General features: G+C 43.2%; 3 protein-coding genes across 5 annotated transcripts; 2 read left to right on the top strand and 1 right to left on the bottom strand.

Annotated features, from left to right (window-relative positions):
- Positions 1 to 1,929: 1,929 nt before the first annotated feature.
- Positions 1,930 to 7,730, top strand: LOC115196272 (sodium/myo-inositol cotransporter-like). Of its 2 annotated transcripts, none has more exons than XM_029756938.1 (2): positions 1,930 to 2,208; positions 5,352 to 7,730. In XM_029756938.1, the coding sequence occupies exon 2, from the start codon at positions 5,544 to 5,546 to the stop codon at positions 7,662 to 7,664; it is 2,121 nt and encodes a 706-aa protein (XP_029612798.1). In that variant the 5' UTR covers positions 1,930 to 2,208; positions 5,352 to 5,543; the 3' UTR covers positions 7,665 to 7,730. The 2 variants fall into 2 exon arrangements, with proteins under 2 accessions (XP_029612798.1, XP_029612797.1); XM_029756937.1 differs by having other exon boundaries at positions 5,293 to 7,730.
- Positions 7,731 to 10,309: 2,579 nt separating this feature from the next.
- On the bottom strand, positions 10,310 to 17,407 carry LOC115196273 (integral membrane protein GPR180). Its single transcript, XM_029756939.1, has 9 exons — positions 17,183 to 17,407; positions 16,427 to 16,576; positions 15,943 to 16,143; positions 15,425 to 15,605; positions 13,602 to 13,651; positions 13,327 to 13,484; positions 12,720 to 12,911; positions 12,213 to 12,290; positions 10,310 to 12,119 (listed from the first exon to the last, which is right to left on the bottom strand). The coding sequence occupies exons 1-9, from the start codon at positions 17,319 to 17,321 to the stop codon at positions 11,967 to 11,969; spliced, it is 1,302 nt and encodes a 433-aa protein (XP_029612799.1). The 5' UTR covers positions 17,322 to 17,407; the 3' UTR covers positions 10,310 to 11,966.
- Positions 17,408 to 17,592: 185 nt separating this feature from the next.
- LOC115196271 (dTDP-D-glucose 4,6-dehydratase) lies at positions 17,593 to 26,363 on the top strand. Of its 2 annotated transcripts, none has more exons than XM_029756935.1 (12): positions 17,593 to 17,977; positions 18,136 to 18,202; positions 18,858 to 18,926; positions 22,362 to 22,452; positions 22,582 to 22,724; positions 22,919 to 23,017; positions 23,128 to 23,187; positions 25,035 to 25,078; positions 25,197 to 25,362; positions 25,545 to 25,612; positions 25,764 to 25,861; positions 25,971 to 26,363. In XM_029756935.1, exons 1-12 carry the CDS (start codon positions 17,931 to 17,933, stop codon positions 26,060 to 26,062), a joined length of 1,044 nt encoding a protein of 347 aa, XP_029612795.1. In that variant the 5' UTR covers positions 17,593 to 17,930; the 3' UTR covers positions 26,063 to 26,363. The 2 variants fall into 2 exon arrangements, with proteins under 2 accessions (XP_029612795.1, XP_029612796.1); XM_029756936.1 differs by having other exon boundaries at positions 17,594 to 17,977; positions 25,557 to 25,612.
- The last annotated feature ends 8 nt before the right edge of the window (positions 26,364 to 26,371 follow it).

Here is a 26,371-nt window from a genome sequence, read left to right as displayed (position 1 = left end):
TGAAGCAAAAGTGCATTACTTTGAGGTAAACTCACACACATCAATTCCGTGAATGACAGTTTGATCAAATTCAGTTTATTGCATGGATCTCTGCAATGTACACAGCCATTTTCCCATGGAGCTGTGTGTCTTAGTCAAAGCCAGCAATGGGGTCCGTGCTATCGGGATCCATTGAACGGCCCTACCCCATTGAAGTTAAAATTTTAAATGGTTATGGTAAGGGTAGGGGTTAGGGGTTAGCGTCTCAAGGATCCCAGATAGCAGAGAGGAAAAGTACCAAATTGTCATACTTGAGTAAAAGTAAAGATACCTTAATAGAAAATGACTCAAGTGAAAGTCACCCAGTATCTGGTTGTAAGTATCTGGCAGGTAGGGGTAGCCTAGTGGTTAATTAAGAGTGTTGGACCAGTAACTGAAAGGTTACGGGTTCGAATCCTTGAGATGACTAGGTGACAAATCTGTTGATGTGCCCTTGAGCAAGGCACTTGAGCAAGGCACTGTAATTGCTCTGAATAAGAGCTTCTGCTATAACGTAAAATAAATGTAGCCTACTTAAGTGCAGTGGTGGAAAAAGTAGTCGATTGTCACACTTGAGTGAAAGCAAATGCTATACTTCAAAGTATGTTTTAATTAAGTAGCCTTCTTTATACCACTAGCAGTGATTTAAGGGATGAAAAATGCACATTCATGGTGTCTTTGCAGAAAACGACTGCCATATCCCTGGTCCACATCAGAGTAATGGGCAGCCTAATAAAATATGTACATGCCTGTCACTCAGGGAGTGAGTGCTTCTGGGGGTTTCATAGGTGCAGTGGCGGTTCTAGACCATTTCAACTGGGGGGGGGGGGGGGGCAGTTGTACTGTTAGAGGGACCAGTTACATTAGACATTATTGTTGTCATATCGTTTTCTTCACTGCATTGCAGGTATTAGCAGACAAAAGACCATGTTCATAATCATTAGTGTTCCGCGTTGCCACTGTCTAATAACGGATGTAAAAAAAGAACGATAGCGAAAATGAGTTATGTAAAAATGATTTCATACTCCACATTTAAGGGGGCCACAAGGGGATCCAAAATTGTTGTCACCAGAACCGCCCCTGCACAGGTGACAGTCCACGCCATTATGACAGAGTCCAGTCCTCAGTGTGTTATTCAGACAATTTGGGCTGCAGGCAGCCTAGCGGATAAGAGGTTGGGCCAGCAACTGAAAGGTCACGGTTCAACAGAAGAATCTGTTGATGTGCCCTTGAGCAAGGCACTTAACCCTAATTAGTCGTTCTGGATAAGAGCGTCGGCTAAATGACTAAAACGTAATTAAAAGGATGTTTGGTTTAGTGATTAAGCCCTTCTTTGAGGGAATGAGGGTGTTCCACGGGAACTTTTAACTAATAGAGGAACAATATGGGCTGGTTTGTCATCGCTGGCTGCAGATAGTCCTGCACATTACATAATGGCCCTAACTGAAGAATGATGGAGCCTACCCATGAAAGTGTTTTAATTTCATGCATCTTTGAAACTATCGATTTCCAAAGGTGTTGCACCCCTGGCGTGTACACATGACCTCCAGAGCACAAACACACTTCCAAGTCATATAGATGTATAAGAAAGTGCTTGCAGAACTTTTCAACGTTAAGTCAAATAGACGGTTTAGAATATGCTATAGCGTGTGCAGCGAAATGCTTATGTTAGCTCTTGATCTTGCAGTAAATTATCTAACGAGTACACCTGTATTTAAAAGGAATCAAGAAATGTCGGAATGAGCTTTTGGCTAGCGCGCGCGTCCCAATACCAGTTACATAATGCAACATTTTAGTTTCAAAACCATCAGTAGAGTTTAAATGCAGTGAACCTATTTAACTTGTATTTTTTTTATTCCGGAAATGGGAATTTAAGTGCACGTCACGCACAGACTTTACAGAAACAAGTACATTTGATGGAAACATCTGATGGGGAAATTCCAATTTGATAAACCTACTAATAATTCCGTCACCGATTATGCTCAAATTTGAGGCGAGAGCTGGGGCGTGCATCTACGACAGGCAAAGATGGGGGGCGTGTTCATAGCAATGGTACTATGCTGTCGAACCAAAATTGGAAAGCAACCGGTGAAAAAAAAATTGCACCTAATCTACCTGCCTAGGAAGGAGCGTGATTGATGCCGCGAGTCCGGTTTGGAGAGATTAGTCAGAGAAGGGCTGCTGGAAATGGTAAGTACAAGCGTTACAAACAATGTCATAATTAATTAAGATGTATAATTAATACATAATTAAGTATTGTATTTACTTCGCCACCATGGCCTTTTTTGCCTTTACCTCCCATCTCACCTCATTTGCTCACATTGTATATAGACTTATTTTTCTACTGTATGTTTGTTTTACTCCATGTGTAACTCTGTTGTTGTATGTGTTGAACTGCTTTGCTTTATCTTGGTCAGGTCGCAATTGTAAATGAGAACTTGTTCCCAACTTGCCTACCTGGTTAAATAAAGGTAAAATAAAATGGAGTCAGGCTGTAGAAAACTCCTGAACAGTGGTGCGTTTGACACGTGGAAAGTGACAGGTTAAAGGTCTTAGTTGAGCAGGCAGCGTGAAACAGGAGGTAGACAAAAGTGACTAACAATTATTTTGTAAGGCATGCTTTTCTATCAGTTTCAGCACATTCTCAATTTAGACACGTTCTCAGTACCGGCGCATTCTCAATTTGGTTTCACAATTCAGTTATGTTCATTTCGATGTCGTTACCGTTACTTTTTAAAATCAGACGCAAACAAAAATGGGCACAAGCCCATCAGGCAGGTGTCCATCATCTAGATTTAGTCAGTGTAGCAAACCTCTCAGCACAGTCTCCATTTGCCATGTACTCTCACCAAATATCAGCCTGTCATAATAAGCTTTCAGCGAACAATGATCCACCATGCCTCGGGACAACGTTGCTGCCTGGGGGGAGTTTCAAATACTATCATTTAGATCATGACCAGGCAATTAACCAATAGAAAATGCTACTCAGGTTAAACGTGACAATAAGTCACACGTGACATTCTCACCCACTTACAATGAGCGTTTCCTTGCACTTGATAGTGACAAACTCTGCAAAAGTACATGTGCAATAACACACTGGTTAGAAAAGGCAAATATTTAACACACAAATTGCACTCAAAGATAAACTCCCTGAAACTCTAACTATATAACAAAGTCCCCATGGAAAAATAGACCTCTGATACCTGCTAGCATCTCTCCCACGTGGTGTCCTGAAGCAGCCACTGAGTTCCAGTGTCTAGGGGACTTGGGGCACTTCTAATCAGAAGTGTTGGGGAAGCTTCTCTGACTATAGTTTACCAAGCTAACAGTTACTTCACACTCAAAGAAGTTATGCTATACTAGAGACTCTTAAGAAAATTATAGTTTACTTAACTAAAGTTGCTTTAAAAAAGTAGTTCAGTACATCCAAACTACTTAGAAAAATTATCATATTTAAATTTGAAACGTAATCGACTACAAATTGCAAGCACAGATCGTTCTGGAGTCCGATGTTTACAGAATGTGTAATTTAGCCTATTGTTAGGTTCTAAATGAACCTAGTAAAACTCACGGACGATTAGTAAAGCTTAAACCAAGTTTATTCACTTATTGGGTGGTAGACATGGTTCCACCAGTGGTAGCATATATACCCCAATTTGGGTGACGTCCTCCTCCTCTCTAAACATTACATCTTTATTGCTAGGCAGGAAATTAAGTGATGTGGACAATAAACTGTTCCTTCTCCCTTAATGCGATATGAGCTGACCTCGGCCCCCTTCCTCACTAATCCACATCTCACCACCCTTATCAGTGCCTGCCACATGTGATTACCCTTCCCTTACTCAGTACATTCCAATCTTAATTGCCTCCACCATATACATTCCTCCTACAGATAACCATTAACTTGTGGTGTAGGTAGACCCTAGACTATAGCACTCAATATTTCAATAGGATACCTGATAATTAACACTATTCCAAGTTTAGGAGTCAGAACCCAGAATCCATCACTATTAAACACTTTTAAACTATGTTTCAAGTGAGAATTTGGCAGGTCTGATGCAGAAAAAGAAAGGACCTTCTTGCCTACTTCACCCATTTAAAAGTAGTGTCGTTTCAGCAGTTAGCTACACCGTTACATGGCACAAAAGTAATTAACTACTGAAAACCCTACCAACATTTGAATTAAGTTCAACTACCACTACCCTCCTGCCAAATGTAGTTAAATGACTATATAGTAAATGTAGTTAAATTACTATATAGTAAATGTAGTTAAATTACTAGTAGAACTACGTGTAGTTCACTACTCCTCAACACTGCTAATCAATCATATATTCTGTCTGGAATCCCCAGATAAAGCCAGAGAGAAAGATGAACCTTAATGACACTTTTGTAAAGTTTGGATCAGAATTAGTGATTGTTCAAAAATGTCATTAACTTATTCATCTTTACTGTCTGTCAAGTCTTTCGCTTTGGGTTATCCTCCAATTTAATGTGGTGTGGTAGCCCTGCGAGGCTTTGCCTGGACACATTTAGAATGAATGTAACTAACAGACACATCCCTATGTCCATAGCACTGTAAGGCTTTGACTGTCCCACAAACACTGCATTCGAATCACACACACCAGAGCTATTGATTGTGGAAGGAGCACACATTTGGCCGTACAATAACTCAGACACATCCTTCCCTTTGTGACATGCATCTCTTCAAAATAACCCAGATGAACAAACGACACCCTATAGAACTATTTGACATAAATCTGAGTCAAACCTGACGACCACAAGTATGTACACCCATCTGACACAAGAAGATCCAGCTACTGCATGTTAAAATTGGATGAATGTTTACACAGCTATAAGGGGCGTAGTCGTCAGTTAAACTGGGGAATAAAGCTTGAGGGTGGGACTGGTAGGGGTTAGTGTACATGCACCCATTGAACTGTGCAAAAGTCATACAAGACTAGTACTACTATACTGTTAGCTATGTGTTATAGATCAGTGGTTCCCAAATGCCTTTTTCACTGTGACCCTTTTTATAGCTTTTGAGGTTTTTTTAGTGGCCAACCAAGTCAGTGAAACCAATGTTCCTGGCCAGGACCCAGCCACGACTTAATTAAAAGACTTTTGCCACAACTCAAAACCAGTTTATCTTGACCCGCTGTTTCTTTGGGGAAACACAGTTTTAGATGTACTGTAGATCTTCTTATTTATTCAACCTCCGTTTATTTAAAAAAGGTTTTTCCAACCCTGATCTGTTGTTTTTATGCTCTATTGTAGGAGCGTCGATACAGATGAGCTGCTACCTCCAACTAACAGTATTCCCCGTCAACCCTTAGGGTGCCTTGCTGTGGGAATACCTCACCAAGACCTGAACTGGACCCGACTCGCCTGCAGCATCCAAGCATTCAGTGTCTTAGAATCTCTCATAATCAACTGAAAGACTGGAACTTAAATTGAAAGGGTACTGATCACTAAAGCAACCATATCACGTAACTCCTCAATAACTGTCTTTAGAAGTATTATCAAAGATGGCTCCCACCACCATGGAGGCGGCGGACATCGTTGTTGTGGTGCTGTACTTCATCCTGATCCTTGCCATTGGCTTCTTCGCCATGATGAAAGCCAATCGGAGCACTGTGAGCGGTTACTTCCTGGCCGGCCGATCAATGAACTGGGCTATGATTGGTGCCTCTCTGTTCGTCAGCAACATTGGCAGTGAGCATTTCATTGGCCTTGCCGGGTCCGGGGCGGCCAGCGGGTTTGGAGTCGCTGCATGGGAGTTCAATGCCCTCCTGCTCCTCCAGCTCCTGGGCTGGGTGTTCATCCCTGTTTACATCCACTCTGGGGTCTACACAATGCCTGAGTACCTGGCCAAGCGCTTCGGCGGCCGACGGCTCAAGGTCTACTTCGCTGCTCTGTCTCTGCTGCTCTACATCTTCACCAAGCTCTCTGTGGACCTCTACTCCGGAGCGCTCTTCATCCAGGAGTCACTGGGCTGGAACCTCTATCTGTCCATCATCCTCCTCATCACTGTGACCGCACTGCTGACCGTCACAGGGGGCCTGGTTGCAGTCATCTACACCGACACCCTCCAGGCGTTCCTGATGATTGGCGGCGCGCTATGCCTAACCGCCATTAGCCTGGTAAAAGTGGGTGGCCTGGAAGGGGTGCGGACCAAGTACATGGAAGCCAGACCGAACATCACAGCGATATTAGCATCCTCCAACTTCACCTACATCCCCTCCTGCCACGTGGAGCCCAAGCCCGACTCCCTGCGCATCCTAAGGGGCCCGCTGGACAAGGACCTCCCCTGGCCGGGCTTCCTCCTGGGCCAGACCCCGGCCTCCATCTGGTACTGGTGTGCCGACCAGGTCATCGTCCAGCGGGTGCTAGCCGCACGGAGCATCTCCCACGCTAAAGGCTCCACACTGATGGCCGGCTTCCTCAAGATCCTGCCCATGTTCATCATCGTCATTCCTGGGATGATCTCCCGCATCCTGTTTGCAGATGAGCTGGCGTGTATCAGCCCAGAACACTGCATGGAGGTGTGTGGATCCAGGGCTGGGTGTTCTAACATAGCCTACCCCCGCCTGGTGATGTCCGTCATGCCGGTGGGTCTGCGTGGCCTGATGATGGCGGTGATGATCGCAGCGCTCATGAGCGACCTGGACTCCATCTTCAACTCCGCCAGCACCATCTTCACCTTGGACATTTACAAAATGGCACGGGAGCGGGCGTCGTCGAGGGAGCTGATGGTGGTTGGGCGTGTGTTCGTGGTGTTCATGGTGGTTATCAGCATCGCTTGGGTTCCTGTCATCGTCGAGATGCAGGGAGGCCAGATGTTCTACTACATCCAGGAAGTGTCTGACTACCTGACCCCGCCCATCGCTGCCCTATTCCTGCTGGGTGTCCTATGGCGGCGCTGCAACGAGACTGGTGCATTCTGGGGTGGCATAGTGGGGTTCGCGTTGGGCGCCACGAGACTGGTGCTTACGTTCGTCTACAGAGAGCCCCACTGCGACGAACCGGACGAGCGGCCATCTTTTGTCAAGGACGTTCATTTCATGTACGTGGCAGCCGGGCTGTTCTGGATCTCAGGATTGGTGGCTGTGGTGGTTAGCCTCTGCACCCCTCCACCGAGCATAGAGCAGGTCCGCACCACTACCTTCTGGGGGCTACGCCAAAGAAACACAACTCCAAACATGGAGAGAGACGAGGAGATGAGCAAGCTGAACCCCCAAACTAAGACCCATGTCCATGCAGCCGTTTCCATTGACAAGGAGATGCCCAAAGACCGCCATAATAGTGTCAATGGGGTGGAGGCTTTATCCAATATGGAGGCTCCATCTAATCTCCAAAATGGCGACCACCCAACCTTTTCAAGCACCGGAATGGCGGTAGACCAAGAAAAGCCTTGGGTGGTCTGCTGTGGAGTAGGAGGGGAGAAGGGGAGGTGTGTGAGGGTTCTAGAGTGGTTCTGTGGGTTTAAGGAGGAGCCGGCTAAGACCCGGCCCAGATCAGCCGAGGAGGAAGAGAGGCTTTTGCGGGAGATGCTCCAGGAGACCCCCAGAACCAGGCTAATCCTCAACATGGGCCTGGTGCTGGTCTGCTCTGTGGGGGTGTTCCTCTTCATCTACTTCTCTCTGTAGGAGGGGATCTCAACCTGTGACATAAACAATAGTTTATATGTAATATATCTACATGTGACATCTAAAGAAGTGTTTCTTAACTTGTGTTTCCTACGCCACCCCAAAAGTTCAAGCCCAGTGAATCAGGTGTGCTTGAGCTGGGCTAGAACAAAAATGTTCAACTTTGGTGGTACTCCAACATGGACTCAGGGGTAGACGTAACCTAGGAAACGTAAATCTAGTATGATATGTTACATTTCGTATGGTACAGTGCCTTAAAGTATTCACACCGCTTGACTTTTTCAAAATGTTGTTACAAAGTGGGATTAAAATATATGTAATTGTCATTTTTTTGTCAACGATTTACACTAAATACTCATGTCAAAGTGGAAAAAATTCACAACAAATTATATGGAAAATAAAACACTAATATATCTTGATTAGATAAGTATTCAACCCCCTGAATCAATACATGTTAGAATCACCTTCGGAAGCAATTACAGCTTTCTGGGTAAATCTTGAAGAGCTTTGCAAACCTGGATTGTATAATATTTGCCCATTTATTCTTTAAAAAATTCTTCAAGCTTTGTCAAGTTGGTTGTTGATCAATGCTAAACAGCCATTTTGAAGTCGATTTTAAGTCAAAACTGTAACTAGGCCACTCAAACATTCAATATCGTCTTGGTAAGTAACTCCAGTGTATATTTGGCCTTGCGTTTTAGGCTATTGTCCTGCTGAAAGGTGGATTTGTCTCTGTGTCTGTTGGTAAGCAGACTGAATCAGGTTTTCCTCTAGGACTATGCCTGTGCTTAGCTCTATTCCCTTTCTTTTAATCCCAAATAAAACTCCCAAGTCCTTGCCGATGAGAAACACACATTCATTCCTTCATTTAGCAGACAATTTTATCACACCATAGTGCTATCAGACTTCTGATACTAATGCAGGGTGGAAGAGGGGCCACAAAATGTGAACCGCTATCAAAAATGGTATAAAAGTATTTTGTATTTTGACAATCCAAAATACATTGGATTGTAGTTCAGCCCAGTGTAAGTCAAATTACAAAATACTCGGAATTCAAATAAGTATTTAAAATACATCTAACCGAAACAGTCCATCTTTGCCTGTGGTTTCTGGCTGCCAGCTACGCTACTCTCTACCTGACCTAGATATAGAATACATAGAAACCCCCTGATCTAAAGGAACACTATTAAAAGAAGTCCCCCCTGTAATGGAATAGTACTGCCTGAATTGGTACTGCTTTCTGTGGTAGTCAAAAAAGGTGCAAATGAATGTTACAGTATTAGCCCAAGCACGTTCCTGTTGTCAGACTATTTGCAAAGTACAAGAAAGGGAGTTAATGGTGGTATTGCAGGAAAATAAGTCCTGTGTGTATTCATCCCCCTCAGCCCACAGTGTCCTGGTGTGCCTGAGGTCAGAAATAGCCCAGTGGGTAACCGGTGTCCTGAAAAGACCCAAGATGGACGCCATGGTCTGGTCTGTAGGGAGCCGCTGATGTGTGTAAACCATCAGGTTAAACAGACGTATGGGACTGGTGTGGGAGTGAGCACTACTTTGCTGCTGGCCTAGTCCTCATTGTCACTAATAGCCCACCACTCTCAAATAGTTGTAATTCATGTAAGGTTCCGTTCCATATAGGCTGCGTTTACACAGGCAGCCCAATTCTGATCTTTTTTTCCCCCAGTAATTGTTTTTTTTGACCAATCACATCCGATCTTTTCACATCAGATCTTTTTCAGAGCTGATCAGATTGGTCAAAAGACAGATTAGTGAAAAAAATTACAATCTGGCTGTCTGTGTAAACACAGCCATCATAGTTTATGGTATGTTCTTGATCTTTTGCAACATGAAGGTAAAATGAGTGAAAGAAGAGCATCCAGAAAACAAGGATTATAACCAGCTAACTGAGTGACTCCGAAACCAAGAAAACAGGCCAACAGGCAGGTAGTGGAGAAACCAGTAACACGACTCTTCCCCTTTCACTGTTTACAAGTCTGGGGTTAGTTTAACCACATTCCACGACATGTTTCCACAACTTTGACTGTGTTGTGTAGGCTACTAGATATGTTGACCTATTTAGTGTCACATACTGGAATCCATAGCAGACGGACTGAAACCAATGACCAACCAAAGACGATTATCTATCTGCAAGCCACTACCCAAATAAAGTGAGAATGACTTGGCTTAGCTCTGATGTTAGTGTTTGATATTCGCCTCTCAGATCCCTTTGAGGAAGTGGAGAGCGGAAAACTGTTTGTGTACTCAAGGTGGAGCGTCGTGGTGGCATTTCCTAGCAACCGTGACATTTCGTGGTTTGTCCTTCCATGTTTGAATTATCCAGGATTATCATGCGTTTGATTGTTGAATGAGAATGCAGGCAGTTTGAGCAAAGACACTGGTAACTTCTGTGGTTTGAGGGTGCATTGGTTGAGAGTAGTCTACAGCAGTGTCTTTGCTCAAAAATAGACTGTTTCGTTGTAGCCCTTGACAAACACGCCTCATTCAACTCATTGAGGGCTTGATGATTAGTTGACAAGTTGAATCAGGTGTGTTGTCCAGGGTTCCGATACAAATGTTTACCTTTGGGGGTACTGGAGGATCAGGGTTGAGAAACGCTGGTCCACTGTAACAGATCAAGAGAACTGATGCCCCCTGCAGACATTTTCTTGTATTGCATCAACATCTGATAAAGACTTATTTTACAAAAGTATACAGTAATGAATTGAAACATGCTTAATAGGAACATTACACAGTCACTGCTCTGTTGACCATTTACACCCCAATCTCTCCGCATAACTTAACTATCAGACTGGTTATGTATGTAAATGTGAAACCCATCTTTTCATAGACAAACACAGGTACCTTCTCTACTAGCAAAGTGATTATCTTCTCAGGCACTTGCGACGATTGAGAAAGAAAATAAAGCTGCATTTAAACATTACACATGTCTATCTCCAATGTCAGACAAAACAATACCAAGCGTTCATATTCAAGTATGATTCTCACACATGCAACAAGCTGCAGTGTTGGGGATGATAGAAAGATTCCATGAGTTCCATGTGATTTCTGTAATAGCTTCAGCACACCCTAAACCTGAACCTCGCAGAAGGAACGATCAATTGACGACAATAGAATGAAACAGCAGTAAAACAACTCTTAAAAAAAAAACGACCCAACTTTCTATTTCTGACAGAGTTAAGATCCGACTATATTATTGGTTTGAGATTTACCACACTGAACATGGATCCATATCTCTATGGATCAACGGTAAACAAATGTATTTCAATCCACGCCTGGATATCTTTATCGGCAATGAATAAGACTTAACAGGGAATTTGACAATCAGTAACCTTTCATTGTAATCTATTAAACATTTTGGGAGTCTTATACTCTGTCTGAAAATGAAAAAGAGACATCAAATCCAGCCAAAGTTTGACATTCAAAATAAAACAGTAAACCACAATTTTACACATACATACTACAATTGTAAATAAGCCTAACATACAGGTAACTGCCAAAATAAAGAAAGCACCAACATAAAGTGTCTTAATAGGGCGTTGTGCCACGAGCCAGAACAACTTCAATGCACCTTGGCATAGATTCTAGAAATGTCTGGAACTCTATTGGAGGGATGCAACATTATTCTACCACGAGAAAATCCATCATTTGATGTTTTGTTGACGGTGGAAAACGCCGTCCCCGGTTGAGATCTGGTGACTGAGACGGCCATATGGTTTACATCATTTTCATGCTCATCAAACCATTCAGTGACCACCCGTGCCCTGTGGATGGGGGCACTGTCATCCTGTAGGGCCACAGCCATGGCAGACAGAATTTTTATACATGACCCTAAGCATGATGGGATGTGAATTGCTTAACCCAGGAACCACACCTGTGTGGAAGCACCTGCTTTTAATATACTTTGTATCCCTCTTTTACGTAAGTGTTTCCATTATTTTGGCAGTTACCCGTGTCTACATCTGTTGTATACTAACAAATGAGTCATTTACATACATACTTTATGTGCGCTTAAACCCAGGTCTCTCACTCATCCTGTTTGGGAGGGTATTAAATAGGTGTGCTATCCAGCTACATGAGCAGGCCATCATTCCTCTTCTATATTTGTGGGTGAACTTCCTACTTCCTTCTCTTCATCCCACCCTCCTCTTTCCTCACCCATCTGTGGGGGCACCTTCGCGGTGAGTGAGAGGAGTGGAAGTATTGTCCCTTTAACTGCAGGTGTCACAGTGTATCCCTTCGCCCTCGGCGTGTGTCACAGTGAAAGTGTTCCCCCTGCACGCGGGGTCAGTAGCGTCCCCGGCCCCCTCTGGACATGGTGAGGGGTAGTGAGACAGAGGAGAGAGAAGATACTTCCCAGTATAAGCTACGGGACAGGAAAAGCTGGTAGAGGATCACCACCGAGATCGCCTGGCATAGAATCACACCGATTGTCACAACCTAGAAACACATACACACACACAAACATCAACACCAAAAACCTTCCGAATGAGTCAGTACAATATATATATCTATAGAGTGTCGTCCTCTCACCTTTTCTCTCTGATGCTCGTTGAAGACCACAGAGAGTAGGACCAGCACAGGGTGGCACAGGAACCAGATAAAACAACCCTGAGAAACAAACTAGTGAGACTGGAATAACCAATCTTATAATGCACTGTAGAAGGCACTATAAACGCATGGAAAGGGTTATTGTGTGTGCATTGGTTTGAGGGTGCATTGGTTGAGAGTAGTCTACAGCAGTGTCTTTGCTCAAAAATAGACCGTTTTGTTGTAGCCCTTGACAAACACACCTTATTCAACTCATTGAGGGCTTGATGATTAGCTGACAAGTTGAATCAGGTGTGTTGTCCAGGGTTACAATACAAATGTTTACCTTTGGGGGTACTGGAGGACCAGGGTTGAGAAACGCTGGTCTACAATAGCTACTGTAACAGACCAAGAGAACTGCTACCCCCTGCAGACATTTTCTTGTATTGCATCAGCATCTGATAAAGACTTATTTTACAAAAGTATACAGTAATGAATTTAAACGCCTACCTTGGCGAAGCTGAGATAGAAGTCTCTCTTGAGGGCGCTCCTCTCTGTGCTGATGATGGTGTAGAGCACAGAGGCCAGCAACAAGGCCAGGATGATACGTAGAGATATGAGTAACAGACCCGCTATGCTGCGCTGGGCGTGGTAGCTGTGGTGCTCCGTCTCCTCATACTGCTCCCACAGCAGTAGCGCCCCCTAGAGGCCCAGGAGAGACACAGACAGGGAGTCAGTGGAAAGGTATTTAGGTCATTCGTATTGAATGTGTTTTTATTGACTGATCCCAAAGGGGAAATTGAGAGTTAATCGGGGGTTACGGTATTGGTCAGGATAGGGGGTTACGGTATTGGTCAGGATAGGGGGTTACGGTATTGGTCAGGATAGGGGGTTACGGTATTGGTCAGGATAGGGGGTTACGGTATTGGTCAGGATAGGGGGTTACGGTATTGGTCAGGATAGGGGGTTACGGTATTGGTCAGGATAGGGGATGGTGTGAGCAAGGTAGAGGTTAGTGCAAGTAGTAGGGACTACTGTATCCAGTGAGATGGAAGTCAGGGCTTAGTATTTTGGGTTAAGGGATTAAAGGTCATGGATAGGCTGATGAGGCTCTGACCTGTGTGGCGACCCCTCCCATAGCGAGGGCTTTGGAGGCAGGGGAGGAGTCCCACTGGAGAGGTCTGCTCTGGGGCTTCCTGTTCTTGCTCAGGGTCCAGCCCACACACAGACTCAGCAGCATGTACAGCATGGACACCTGGGATACCATGTCACAGACTGCAGCATGGGAGAACAACAACAGGCAACAGTCAGCACAGTCACAAAGGAAGAACGAAAGACAATAAATACGAAGAAAGAAGCAAGAGCGACAGAGTGTGAGAATGGAACACTCACACTCTGCCAAGCTGCCCATGATAGGAATGCCCACTCCGTCCCTGGCATACCTGTGGAACGAGAGAGACTGAGGTGTGTTTTTACACAACAAGACTGATATTCACTCATCCAAATATTCTGCAATACAGGACATTCCTATAATACAGTAACTGATGTACAGTGGGGGAAAAAAGTATTTGATCCCCTGCTGATTTTGTACGTTTGCCCACTTACAAAGAAATGATCAGTTTATAATTTTAATAGTAGGTTTATTTGAACAGTGAGAGACAGAATAACAACAACAAAAATCCTGAAAAACGCATGTCAAAAATTTTATAAAATGATTTGCATTTTAATGAGGGAAATAAGTATTTGACCCCTCTGCAAAACATGACTTAGTACTTGGTGGCAAAACCCTGTACTTGGTGGCAATCACAGAGGTCAGACGTTTCTTGTAGTTGGCCACCAGGTTTGCACACATCTCAGGAGGGATTTTGTCCCACTCCTCTTTGCAGATCTTCTCCAAGTCATTAAGGTTTCGAGGCTGACGTTTGGCAACTCGAACCTTCAGCTCCCTCCACAGATTTTCTATGGGATTAAGGTCTGGAGACTGGCTAGGCAACTCCAGGACCTTAATGTGCTTCTTCTTGAGCCACTCCTTTGTTGCCTTGGCCATGTGTTTTGGGTCATTGTCATGCTGGAATACCCATCCACGACCCATTTTCAATGCCCTGGCTGAGGGAAGGAGGTTCTCACCCAAGATATGACGGTACATGGCCCCGTCCATCGTCCCTTTGATGCGGTGAAGTTGCCCTGTCCCCTTAGCAGAAAAACACCCCCAAAGCATGTTTCTACCTCCATGTTTGACGGTGGAGATGGTGTTCTTGGGGTCAAAGGCAGCATTCCTCCTCCTCCAAACACGGCGAGTTGAGTTGATGTCAAAGAGCTCCATTTTGGTCTCATCTGACCACAACACTTTCACTAGTTGTCCTCAGTCATTCAGATGTTCATTGGCAAACTTCAGATGGGCATGTATACGTATTCTTGAGCAGGGGGACCTTGCGGGCGGTGCAGGATTTCAGTCCTTCACGGCGTAGTGCGTTACCAATTGTTTTCTTGGTGACTATGGTCCCAGCTGCCTTGAGATCATTGACAAGATCCTCCTGTGTAGTTCTGGGCTGATTCCTCACTGTTCTCATGATCATTGCAACCCCACGAGGTGAGATCTTGCATGGAGCCCCAGGCCGAGGGATATTGACAGTTCTTTTGTGTTTCTTCCATTTGCGAATAATCACACCAAATGTTGTCACCTTCTCACCAAGCTGCTTGGCGATGGTCTTGTAGCCCATTCCAGCCTTGTGTAGGTCTACAATCTTGTCCCTGACATCCTTGGAGAGCTCTTTGGTCTTGGCCACGGTGGAGAGTTTGGAATCTGATTGATTGATTGCTTCTGTGGACAGGTGTCTTTTTTACAGGTAACAAGCTGCGGTTAGGAGCACTCCCTTTAAGAGTGTGCTCCTAATCTCAGCTCATTACCTGTATAAAAGACACCTGGGAGCCAGAAATCTTTCTGATTGAGAGGGGGTCAAATACTTATTTCCCTCATTAAAATGCAAATCAATTTATAACATTTCTGACATGTGTTTTTCAGCATATTTTTGTTGTTATTCTGTCTCTCACTGTTGAAATAAACCTACCATTAAAATTATAGACTGATCATTTCTTTGTCAGTGGGCAAACGTACAAAATCAGCAGGGGATCAAATACTTTTTTCTGCCACTGTAAACCTGAGCAGGGCAGCTGAAAGGTGACTGTAACAATGACTGGGACGGAGTCTCACTCACCTGGCCAGGTGGATGTAGTTGAAGAGGGCAGAGATCCCCTGTAGGGCCAAGGCTGTGGAGAGCACCTTCAGCACCGTTTGCATGGGCCCACCCTTTCTCAGGGCCATCCACAGAGGCTGAATGTAGATACAGGACGCCACAAAGTAGGCCAGGATCAGCAGGCAGTAGAAACTATGCAGGCCTGGTAGGAGCAGGGGTTGGTAGGAGGGTGGGTTAGGGGGGCAGGGGTTGGGTGGGTCAAGGGGGCAGGGGTAGGAAAGAGGGGGACAGGGGTAGGGAGAGGGGGACAGGGGTAGGGAGAGGGGGACAGGGGTAGGAAGGAGGGAGGGGGGGCAGGAAGGAGGGTGGGTCAGAGTGCCAGGGGTGGGGAGGACACAATCAGTCAAGCATTCAGTGCAGTCCTGTCTGGGGCCATAGTCATATCTTAAATTCAGAAGTATAAAATGTTGTGTTATGACTAGCTTTCATCCAAATCGATTTACAGTGCACCAAATGCATATATTAAAGTATGTACTGACCTGCCTCCTCAGCGCTGAAGTGTTCCAGGGGGTTGCCTGCCGAGTCAGGGTTGAACAGCAGGATGGTGAAGGTCAGGTCCCCGTGGGCAGGGATGATGCCCCCCTCCCCACAGGTGTAGCGGTCTGCATACAGTGCCATCCAGGCCGTGGGAGAGTGAAGGTGGGGGATGCTCTGGTTGTGCTCCTCCTCACTCAGACGGACTGAGCAGAGAGATGGAAACAACGTTAGGAGGGAGATAAGCCCTAGGCTTTCGCTCAGAGGGCTAATGTGGCCTTAAGTCATGCAAACGACCAAGGTTTGATAACCAGTCGGTTACATATGCAGATGCAACATACTGCAAGTACATTCAGAATATGTCCTGTAAATGATGGTATTTATGCAACTTCCCCGAATGCCTCTTGTTTATGAATGCATGTTTACTACGAGCCAGCGGGACATGAATGCAAACAACAATACACGTGACAGTCACAGAGACACACTCACTGGAGAGCTGTGCCTTGGAGAGGCGGTCGTGGCAGCTGAGGTTGTCGATGTCGAAGCCGTCCTCCATCTCCGGGAAGAATAGCAGTCTGGACTCCTTCTCCGTGGCCAGGGGAGCATTCTCCAGCCTGCACACCACCAGACCACGACCCACTGGGGAAGAGAAAGACAGAGGGAGGGAGAGAGAGGAGAGGGTGTGAGAGAAGAAGAGGTAGTTGAAGTAGAGGGGAGGAGAGAGGGAATGAGGGAAGAGATCTGATAGGACACTAAACCCACCTTTCAGAGGATTGGGTTTCATTCGAACCTACAGAATATGCAGACCGTCTGTGATAAAGGAAGGAGCTCTATTGATTCTAATGTACTGCCTGGCTATCACATTTGGCAACATGTTGTACCCGGGAACAGAATGACATTGTCGATGCTCATGGGTCTGGACTAATGTAAGACTGAACCAACCTATTATTAAGACCTATGTGATTTGATCTTTGAACCCAACTCAACAAACATCTTCCCACGATTTCCCGTTTATGATTGCAATGCACACAGAAAAATACTTTGAGACAATGATGCATAACACCATGCAAGAGATTAGCACTTTCCAGACTGAGAACACATGATCTGTTGCTTCCTTATGCTTCCAACTATAGTTTATATAAAACATGCAATAATAAAACGCATCACGTCATCTTGGTGCATGTGTATCCATCCACACAAGCCTCCCTCCAGAATTTGTCGCTAGCTTCAGACTGCTACACCTACCGTTGTACATGAATTTTGTGATGTACTGTCCATTCTGCTCTCTGGCTGCATCGCTCTTGAAAACTCCCGACACAGTTTTTCCAAATGTAGCTGGACTGCATAGTAAAAAGGCTGTAAGTGTGAACATTAATGGATACATTGTCTCCTAAAAGCGACTTATCAAATTAGATATAAAGATGATTGTACGACAACAATGAATGGTCTAGTCAAAAAGGGTGAGTTCCATCTGCACTGAACGTTTGATTGATTTAGGTTTTACCTAATCATAAAAGGACCTCTGCCCTACGTCAAAGCTGTAAGCCAATCAGAGAGCGATAAAAGGGTGGGCACCAAAATGGACCAACTCAACGCAGGCCTCTCATACGTGTCAACATTGCCATAAAGCGACAAAAGACTGTCGCAAAAGTTGCACATTACATTTTGCTGATGTGGTTTGTACAGTATCAACTGCTTCTGACATGAACTGGTGACAACACAAACATCTGAGTAATGTTATCTAACAGTTCGTTAAGGTGTTGTCGATGTCGTTCGCTTTAGAATGGCCTCAATCACTTAAAATTAGTTCCCGCATATAGTTTATGAGATTATCTCTTGTTTACTCAACAATAAGACACACCAGCACAGGTAAGCTAGTTAGCTAGCTAAGGTAGGCATAACTTATGTCGCTAGGAGAGTGCCTTTGTGCTTCAATGAAAACTGAAGATCCAGGAGAAGAGTTTTGAGGAGACATCAATCAGGTTGTGCAGGGATGGACTTTGTCAAAACGGTCCTGGTGACTGGAGGGGCAGGTTTCATGTAAGTTAGCAAATCATCATCATCATAATGACAATCAGTAGTGTTCTGATAAAGACTTAAACTACAGAAAACAAGCAAGTTGAATCTACAATGTATGTCAAATATGAGATTTCATTGCATACTATACATGTTTCATCTGTAACTCTTTCCCAATACAGCGGGTCCCATTTTGTCTGCTCCCTAGTCAACAGGCATCCAGATTGGCGTATCATCAACTTTGACAATGTAAGTAGGAGCTAAATGTGCTTTCCTGTAACGACAGATTCAAGCCCTGTTCAAGCTGGGCCCTCTCGTTCCCTTTGCAGCCAAGGTACAACATAGACATTTGACACTGGTCACTTTAATAATGTTTACATGCTGTTTTACCCATTTCATATGTATATACTGTATTATAGTCAAAGTCTATCCTATTCAACTATTGCTGTACATAAACTATTCTATTCTACGTATTCTTCAGATATACTACATATTGTATCCATATACTGTCCATAATTACAGTAGTCCAGCTGTCCATATATATTTATACTCCGGACTCTGACATTGCTCGTCCTAATATTTCTAGATTTCTTAATACCATTCTTTTACTTTTTTAGACTTGTGTGTGTTAGATATTACTGCACTGTTGGAGCTAGAAACACAAGCATTTTTCTACACCCGCAATAACATCTGCTAAATATGTGTATGTCACCAATATAATTTGATTTGACAACACATTTCACTGCACTTATCCGGTGTATGTGACAACAAAATAAAAAATGTAAATAAAAAAAACAGTGAAGCTTATTTCCTGTACACCCTGACTACTACACTATGTGACTGCAGAATTACAAGTTGTCATCATTTCCTGGGAGTGACTGTAACTTTTCCTGGTCCCATACAGCTGGACTACTGTTCCAATCTCAGGAACCTGGAGTCTGTAGAGGAGAATGAGAACTACACCTTTATCAGGGTGAGAGAACTGCCAAGTCCTGCTGTTATGTAACATCACTGTATATGGAGTGCCAGTGGTACGAGACAGGGATGTCCTCTCTCCCCTCCTGTTTGCACTGGCAATTGAACCGCTTGCAGAAATAATTAGACAGGCCTCAAATGTAACAGGTATCCGTATTGATAAACATGAATATGAACTAATTTGCCGACAATCTTCTGATACACCTGACTAATATTTTAAACTCAATGTCCCCCTTGTTCAAAATATTTTCGGAATACTCAAAAATCTAAGGATATGAAATTAACATTGAAAAAAAAACGAAATAATGGCAATTAGAAAAATAATAACTCATGAACTACAGCAATCCTTTGTGGACCACAAAAAATATGAAATACTTAGGATGCTTAATAAGTGACAACAAACAACAAATATATAAAGTTAACTGTATTCCATTACTCAACAACATGAAAGCAGATCTAATTAAAGCAGATCTAATTAAATGGAACAATCTCCCCATAAATCTTACAGGTACCTCTTTAGAATGGCATGGCTCCCAAAGTTTTTATATTTTACTCTACAAAAATATGAAAGCAACATGCAACAATTTCAAAGATTTTGCTGAGTTAGAGTTCATATAAGGAAATCAGTCAATTGAAATGAATTCATTAGACCTGAATCTATGGATTTCACATGACTGGGAGTACAGATATGCATCTGTTGGTCACAGATGCCTTAAAAAAAGGTAGGGGCATGGATCAGAAACCAGTCCGTATCTGGTGTGACCACCATTTGCCTCATGCAGCATGACACATCGTCTTCGCAAAGAGTTGATCAGGCTGTTGATTTTGGTCTGTGGAATGTTGTCCCACTCCTCTTCAGAGGCTGTGCAAAGTTGCTGGATATTGGCGAGAACTGGAACACGATGTCGTACACATCTATCCAGAGTACCCAAACATGCTCAATGGGTGATGCGTCTGGTGAGTATGCAGGCCATGGAAGAACATGGAAATGTTTTGCTTCCAGGAATTTTGTACAGATCCTTGCGACATGGGGCCGTGCATTGAACTCCAGAGTGGCGCAGCGGTCTAAGGCACTGCATCTCAGTGCAAGAGACGTCACTACAGTCCCTGGTTCGAATCCAGGCTGTATCACATCTGGCCGTGATTGGGAGTCCCATAGGACGGCGCACAATTGGCCCAGCCTCGTCCGGGTTTGGCCGGGGTAGGCCGTTATTGTAAATAAGAATTTGTTCTTAACTGACTTGCCTAGTTAAATAAAGGTACAAATAAAATCAAAATTATCATACTGAAAAATGAGGTGATGGCGGAGGATGAATGGCACGACAATGGGCCTCAAGATCTTGTCATGCTATCGCTCTGCATTAAAATTGCCATTAATAAAATGCTATTGTGTTCGTTGTTCATAGCTTATGCCTGCCTGCCCATACATAACCCCACCGCCACCCATGGGGCTCTCTGTTCACAACATTGACATCAGCAAACCACTCATCCACACGACTCCATACATGTGGTCTGCAGTTGAGGCCAGTTGGACGTACTGACAAATTCTCTAAAACAACATTGGACGCGACTTACGGTAGAGAAATTAACATTCAATTATCTGGCAACAGCTAAGGTGGACAGTCCTGCAGTCAGCCTGCCAATTACATGCTCCCTCAACATCTGTGGAATTGTGTTGTGTGACAAAACTGCACAGTTTAGAGTGGCCTTTAATTGTCTTGATATGTCACACATGTCAGGTGGATTATGTTGGCAAAGGAGAAATGCTCACTAACAGGGATGTAAACAAATGTGTGCACAACATTTGAGAGAGAAAAGCTTTTTGTGGGTATGGAAAATTTCTCTGATCTTTTATTTCAGCTCATGAAACATGGGACCAACATTTTACATACATATATTTTTGTTCTGTGTATTTTCAGTTATATACCAATTACCCCACTGAAGACAGTATTTACAAATGTATACTCGGCCATAACAGACTTCATATGGGCAAATACCACTGAATAAAAATGATAGTTTAACATCTTCCTTAGTCTGAGGGTGTTTTTTAACTTTCCAGATTTGGAACGGTATCAACTCGCCAGCCAAGGCTTTTACTTGCAACATGTTGTTAAATACACTAAAGAGGAACAATGGGTACATATTGAAGATGCGCATGCTCATCCCCAGAATCTTTTTATGTGTCTGTTTTCAAAGGATGGAGCTAAGAACATGAACAACTTCATAGTTAACAACACTGTTACAACATGGAAGAAAATTAAACAGATTCTACAAGAACCAATTTCACTCCCTCTGGAACAATCCTTGGATAGCTTTTCAGAATTCACTGATAAATTGGCCCACATGAACAACTGAAGGCATAGAAACCATAAATTACATGGTAATAGGAAATACAATTATTTCCATGAAAGAATTAAAAATAAATTTTGGACAGACCAATGTAGACAATTTCAAATAAATGCAACTTAAAGGTTTTATATCTCTAAATTCTGACCTGAAAGCTTTTGGACATCAGAGCAATGTTGAGGGAATCCTATTTGAGTCAGGAAAAGATACTCATATAAAAGGTAATATATACAAAACATTGCACAAAAAAAAGCCTATTGAACTAACAATGTCTTAGGAAAAAAATATATAAACTATTGGAACCAAGACTTAAAAATAACTGATATTGGCACAAGATGGAGGGAGTGTTGGAACATAACAAACAAAATGACAGTTAATGACAATATACGCTTAATCCAGTATAACCTAATGTATACAATGTATTATACAAGAGACAAAATTCACAAATTCTACAGCACAACGGCAGAGTAATGTCTTAAGTGTAAAACTAACAATGACTCAATAATTCATGCCTTCTGGGAGGGCTATGGTCCAACAGTTATGGGTGGAGTTAGAAAGCTAGTTGTCAGAAGTTATACAATGTAAGTTTACTTTTAATCCCGTCTTTCTGCATATTTCAAGACATGGCATATAGGGGTGCGGTGAGATACCGAATGGGTTGGACAATTATATTGAATAAACTATTACTTAAATACTGGCTGTCAAATGATACTCCAACTTTAAGAGAATGGAAGAATCAAATGCTTTATTATTTAAATATTGTAAAAAAAATCTGTCTTGGACAGAAACAAAAGAACACAATTTGAAGTCATATGGGGAAGAGTCTTAAAAGTGTTACAAACAACATATGGTGTGGTTACAGTGGGAACATTTGGGTCTGAGGTTACAGTGGGAACATTTGGGTCTGAGTAAGTATGATGTGATTAATGTTTGGAAATTTATGAATGTTAAGTTGTTTATTGTTTTTGTCTATGTATGTTTCTGTTTATTGTAAAAAAAAAATATATATATATATATATATATATATATATAAAAATCAAACTGTTAGCTTGAATATGTGTCATGGTTTGTCCCTTTTCTTTAACAGGGGGATATATGCAATCCATGCTTGTTAAAACACATGTTTGCCATAGAAAACATCGACATCGTCTTTCACTTTGCGGCTCAAACACATGTTGGTAAGAAAGGACGTTTTACTGTTTAGATTGTTTTGGCATGGTAACAACACAATCAAAGGCATTGCTGACAACACTCAGTGACCCATAGAGCAAGACATTCATCCATGTGTTTCTGTGCCCCCTTTTCAGAGACGTCCTTCGTATGGCCGTCCAGATACCACATGGTGAACGTGGAGGGGACAAGGGTGCTACTGAAAGCAGCTTTTGAGGCCAAGGTGGAGAAGTTTATTTACATTAGTACAGATGAGGTGTATGGAGAGAGTCTGTATAAGGTCAGTCCACTCATATCATTTTCACTGATATCCTGACATAATTATAACTTTTTGTAAGGTGTATGCCACATTTACATTTGAACTCCAAGTTTTTGAGTGCCACTTCTCAACTTCTTTTGCCACTTTTTAAGGTTCTTTGTCTGCAGTACTGTCAGTCCCCGGTGATAAAAGCGGTCTCTTTTACCCCCATATAGGAATTAGATGAAACCAGCCCAAGAAGACCCAGCAACCCATACTCTGTGTCTAAAGCAGCTGCTGAGTGTCTTGTATTGTCCTACAGGGAGAGACACAAGGTAGTAAATACTGTCAACAGACATACCACAATTAGAACCAAGTTTTTCTGAGGCATGTACACATTTTTGTATTATTTTGTGTTAATTTAATATTTGGCTTTTTCTTTCAGTTTCCTGTTATAATAACAAGGAGCAATAATGTCTATGGACCCAGACAGTACTTGGAGAAGGTCAATATAGTGTCTATATTCTATGTCAGTGGTTCCCAACCTTTTTCGGTTACTGTACCACCAACTGAATTTCTCTCTGCCCGGAGTACCTCTGAAGTACAGTGAGGGAAAAAAGTATTTGATCACCTGCTGATTTTGTACGTTTGCCCACTTACAAAGAAATGATCAGTCTATAATTTTAATGGTAGATTTATATGAACAGTGAGAGACAGAATAACAACAAAAAAATCCAGAAAAACGCATGTCAAAAATGTTATAAAATGATTTGCATTTTAATGAGGGAAATAAGTATTTGACCCCTCTGCAAAACATGACTTAGCACTTGGTGGCAAAACCCTTGTTGGCAATCACAGAGGTCAGACGTTTCTTGTAGTTGGCCACAGGTTTGCACACATCTCAGGAGGGATTTTGTCCCACTCCTCTTTGCAGATCTTCTCCAAGTCATTAAGGTTTCGAGGCTGAACTTTGGCAACTCGAACCTTCAGCTCCCTCCACAGATTTTCTATGGGATTAAGGTCTGGAGACTGGCTAGGCCACTCCAGGACCTTAATTTGCTTCTTCTTGAGCCACTCCTTTGTTGCCTTGGCCGTGTGTTTTGGGTCATTGTCATGCTGGAATACCCATCCACGACCCATTTTCAATGCCCTGGCTGAGGGAAGGAGGTTCTCACCCAAGATTTGACAGTACATGGCCCCACCAAATGATGCGGTGAAGTTGTCCTGTCCCCTTAGCAGAAAAACACCCCCAAAGCATAATGTTTCCACCTCCATGTTTGACGGTGGAGACGGTGTTCTTGGGGTCATAGGCAGCATTCCTCCTCCTCCAAACACGGCGAGTTGAGTTGATGCCAAAGAGCTCCATTTTGGTCTCATCTGACCACAGCACTTTCACCAGTTGTCCTCTGAATCATTCAGATGTTCATTGGCAAACTTCAGACGGGCATGTATATGTATTCTTGAGCAGGGGGACCTTGCGGGCGCTGCAGGATTTCAGTCCTTCACGGCGTAATGTTACCAATTGTTTTCTTGGTGACAATGGTCCCAGCTGCCTTGAGATCATTGACAAGATCCTCCCGTGTAGTTCTAGGCTGATTCCTCACTGTTCTCATGATCATTGCAACCCCACGAGGTGAGATCTTGCATGGAGCCCCAGGCCGAGGGATATTGACAGTTCTTTTGTTTCTTCCATTTGCGAATAATCGCACCAAATGTTGTCACCTTCTCACCAAGCTGCTTGGCGATGGTCTTGTAGCCCATTCCAGCCTTGTGTAGGTCTACAATCTTGTCCCTGACATCCTTGGAGAGCTCTTTGTTCTTGGCCATGGTGGAGAGTTTGGAATCTTGATTGATTGCTTCTGTGGACATGTCTTTTATACAGGTAACAAGCTGCGGTTAGGAGCACTGCCTTTAAGAGTGTGCTCCTAATCTCAGCTCGTTACCTGTATAAAAGACACCTGGGAGACAGAAATCTTTCTGATTGAGAGGGGGTCAAATACTTATTTCCCTCATTAAAAAGCAAATCAATTTATAAAATTTTTGACATGCGTTTTTCTGGATATTTTTGTTGTTATTCTGTCTCTCTGTTGAAATAAACCTACCATTAAAATTATAGACTGATCCTTTCTTTATCAGTGGACAAACGTACAGAATCAGCAGGGGATCAAATACTTTTTCCCCCCACTGTACCCCCTAATGTGCATTTTACCAGTAACCCTATGGTTTCATGAGTCTTCTCAAGTACCCCTAGAGGTCCTAGTACCCCTGGTTGTGAACCACAGTTCTATATATTTCTGTTGTGTGTCTGGTCTTTTAAGATGTCTCAAATGTTTTTGTTTTTTTTACACCCAGGTCATTCCAAAATTTGTGTCCTTCCTTCAGCTGAACAAAAAATGGTAAATACTTATACTTTAAGAGAGCACTGACATCATCCCAGACTATGTGGACATGTTTTACTTCATATATTATTGTTTCAAATAAAGCCTACATATCCCATGCTCCTCTCTGCCACAGTACCATCCAAGGGACCAGCCCCCAATCTCGCCACTTCCTGTACGTGGATGATGCCATTGAAGCATTCCACACCATTCTGGAGAGGGGGATGGTGGGAGAAACCTACAACATTGGGACCGACTTCGAGATATCCATCATTCAACTAGCCAGAGAACTTATCAAGATGGTAGGATATCCATCATTCAACTAGCCAGAGAACTTATCAAGGTTTTAAGATACCCATCATTCAATTAGATCATTTATCAAGATATCCATCATTCAACTAGCCAGAGAACGTATCATGATGGTAGGTGAAGTGTGTGTCTGGTCACTCTGTAGTCCTCTTCACTGAAAGACATCTGCTAATAGTGTGTGTTACAGGTCAGGCATGTACCTGATGCAGAACTGGACGATTGGCTGGAGTTTGTGCCTGACCGGTGAGTGAAGTATAAGGGGATCACACTAAACACTTTCCAGAGCATTTGCTTCCTTTGAGCATGTCTTCGCCATGGAAACCAGTGTGAGAAAGGCAGGCTGTGTGATTGGCTCCTAAGACACTGACATTGTTGAACCTCTCACCCACCCAAGGCCAGTGGTTGACCTGAGGTACCCTGTGAACTGTGAGAAGCTGTGGAGGCTGGGCTGGAAGCCTGCAGTGTCATGGGCAGAGGGCATCAGAAGGACAGGTACAGTACATGAACACATTACTCTATGGATTCCTTAGATTGACTTTCATATATTTTAGCACAAGGGGTGAATCTCTAAAGTGTCTTCTCCTTCATTTGTTTTTCACAGTCAAATGGTACCAAGAGAATCCAGACTTCTGGCCAGATGTCAAAACAGAAGACCAACCAATTACCTTTGAGACCGATACCAGAGACCAATAAGCACATAGATCCGCTTCCTGTATTCATGGTCACCAACCCTGTTCCTGGAGAGCTACAGGGTGTGCTGGCTTTTGTTCCAGCCCTGTATTAACACACCTGGTTCAATTAATCAGTCTTAATTAGGGCTATTGACCTCCACTAGTCAAACCATCATCTCAATCACTGTGGGTGTGCAAGGGAACACTTATTTTTGTAAATGTTTTACTAATGAAGGTGGAATGTAATATTTATCATAGTCAATAAATAACTATAGCGCAGGCTTGAATGTTGAATATTAAACTCTGGCTATGCAAAGACAAAATACAAAAG

This window comes from Salmo trutta, chromosome 6 (genome assembly GCF_901001165.1).
Source record: "Salmo trutta chromosome 6, fSalTru1.1, whole genome shotgun sequence".
Taxonomy (NCBI): domain Eukaryota; kingdom Metazoa; phylum Chordata; class Actinopteri; order Salmoniformes; family Salmonidae; genus Salmo; species Salmo trutta.
Note: the sequence above shows the minus strand (reverse complement) of the source record. Positions and strands in the feature narration are given on the sequence as shown.

Bases quoted from the DNA above. Each gene is read 5' to 3' on its own strand.
- LOC115196273 (XM_029756939.1), bottom strand. From the start codon at position 17,321: ATGTATCCATTAATGTTCACACTTACAGCCTTTTTACTATGCAGTCCA. The intron at 15,606-15,942 runs GTCAGTACATAC...TGCTCCTACCAG, and splicing joins CTTCAGCGCTGAGGAGGCAG to GCCTGCATAGTTTCTACTGC. The intron at 12,120-12,212 runs GTGAGAGGACGA...ATGTGTTTCTAG, and splicing joins ACGAGCATCAGAGAGAAAAG to GTTGTGACAATCGGTGTGAT.
- LOC115196271 (XM_029756935.1), top strand. From the start codon at position 17,931: ATGGACTTTGTCAAAACGGTCCTGGTGACTGGAGGGGCAGGTTTCAT. The intron at 18,203-18,857 runs GTAAGTAGGAGC...GGTCCCATACAG, and splicing joins GTATCATCAACTTTGACAAT to CTGGACTACTGTTCCAATCT. The intron at 25,862-25,970 runs GTACAGTACATG...TGTTTTTCACAG, and splicing joins AGAGGGCATCAGAAGGACAG to TCAAATGGTACCAAGAGAAT.
- LOC115196272 (XM_029756938.1), top strand. From the start codon at position 5,544: ATGGCTCCCACCACCATGGAGGCGGCGGACATCGTTGTTGTGGTGCTG.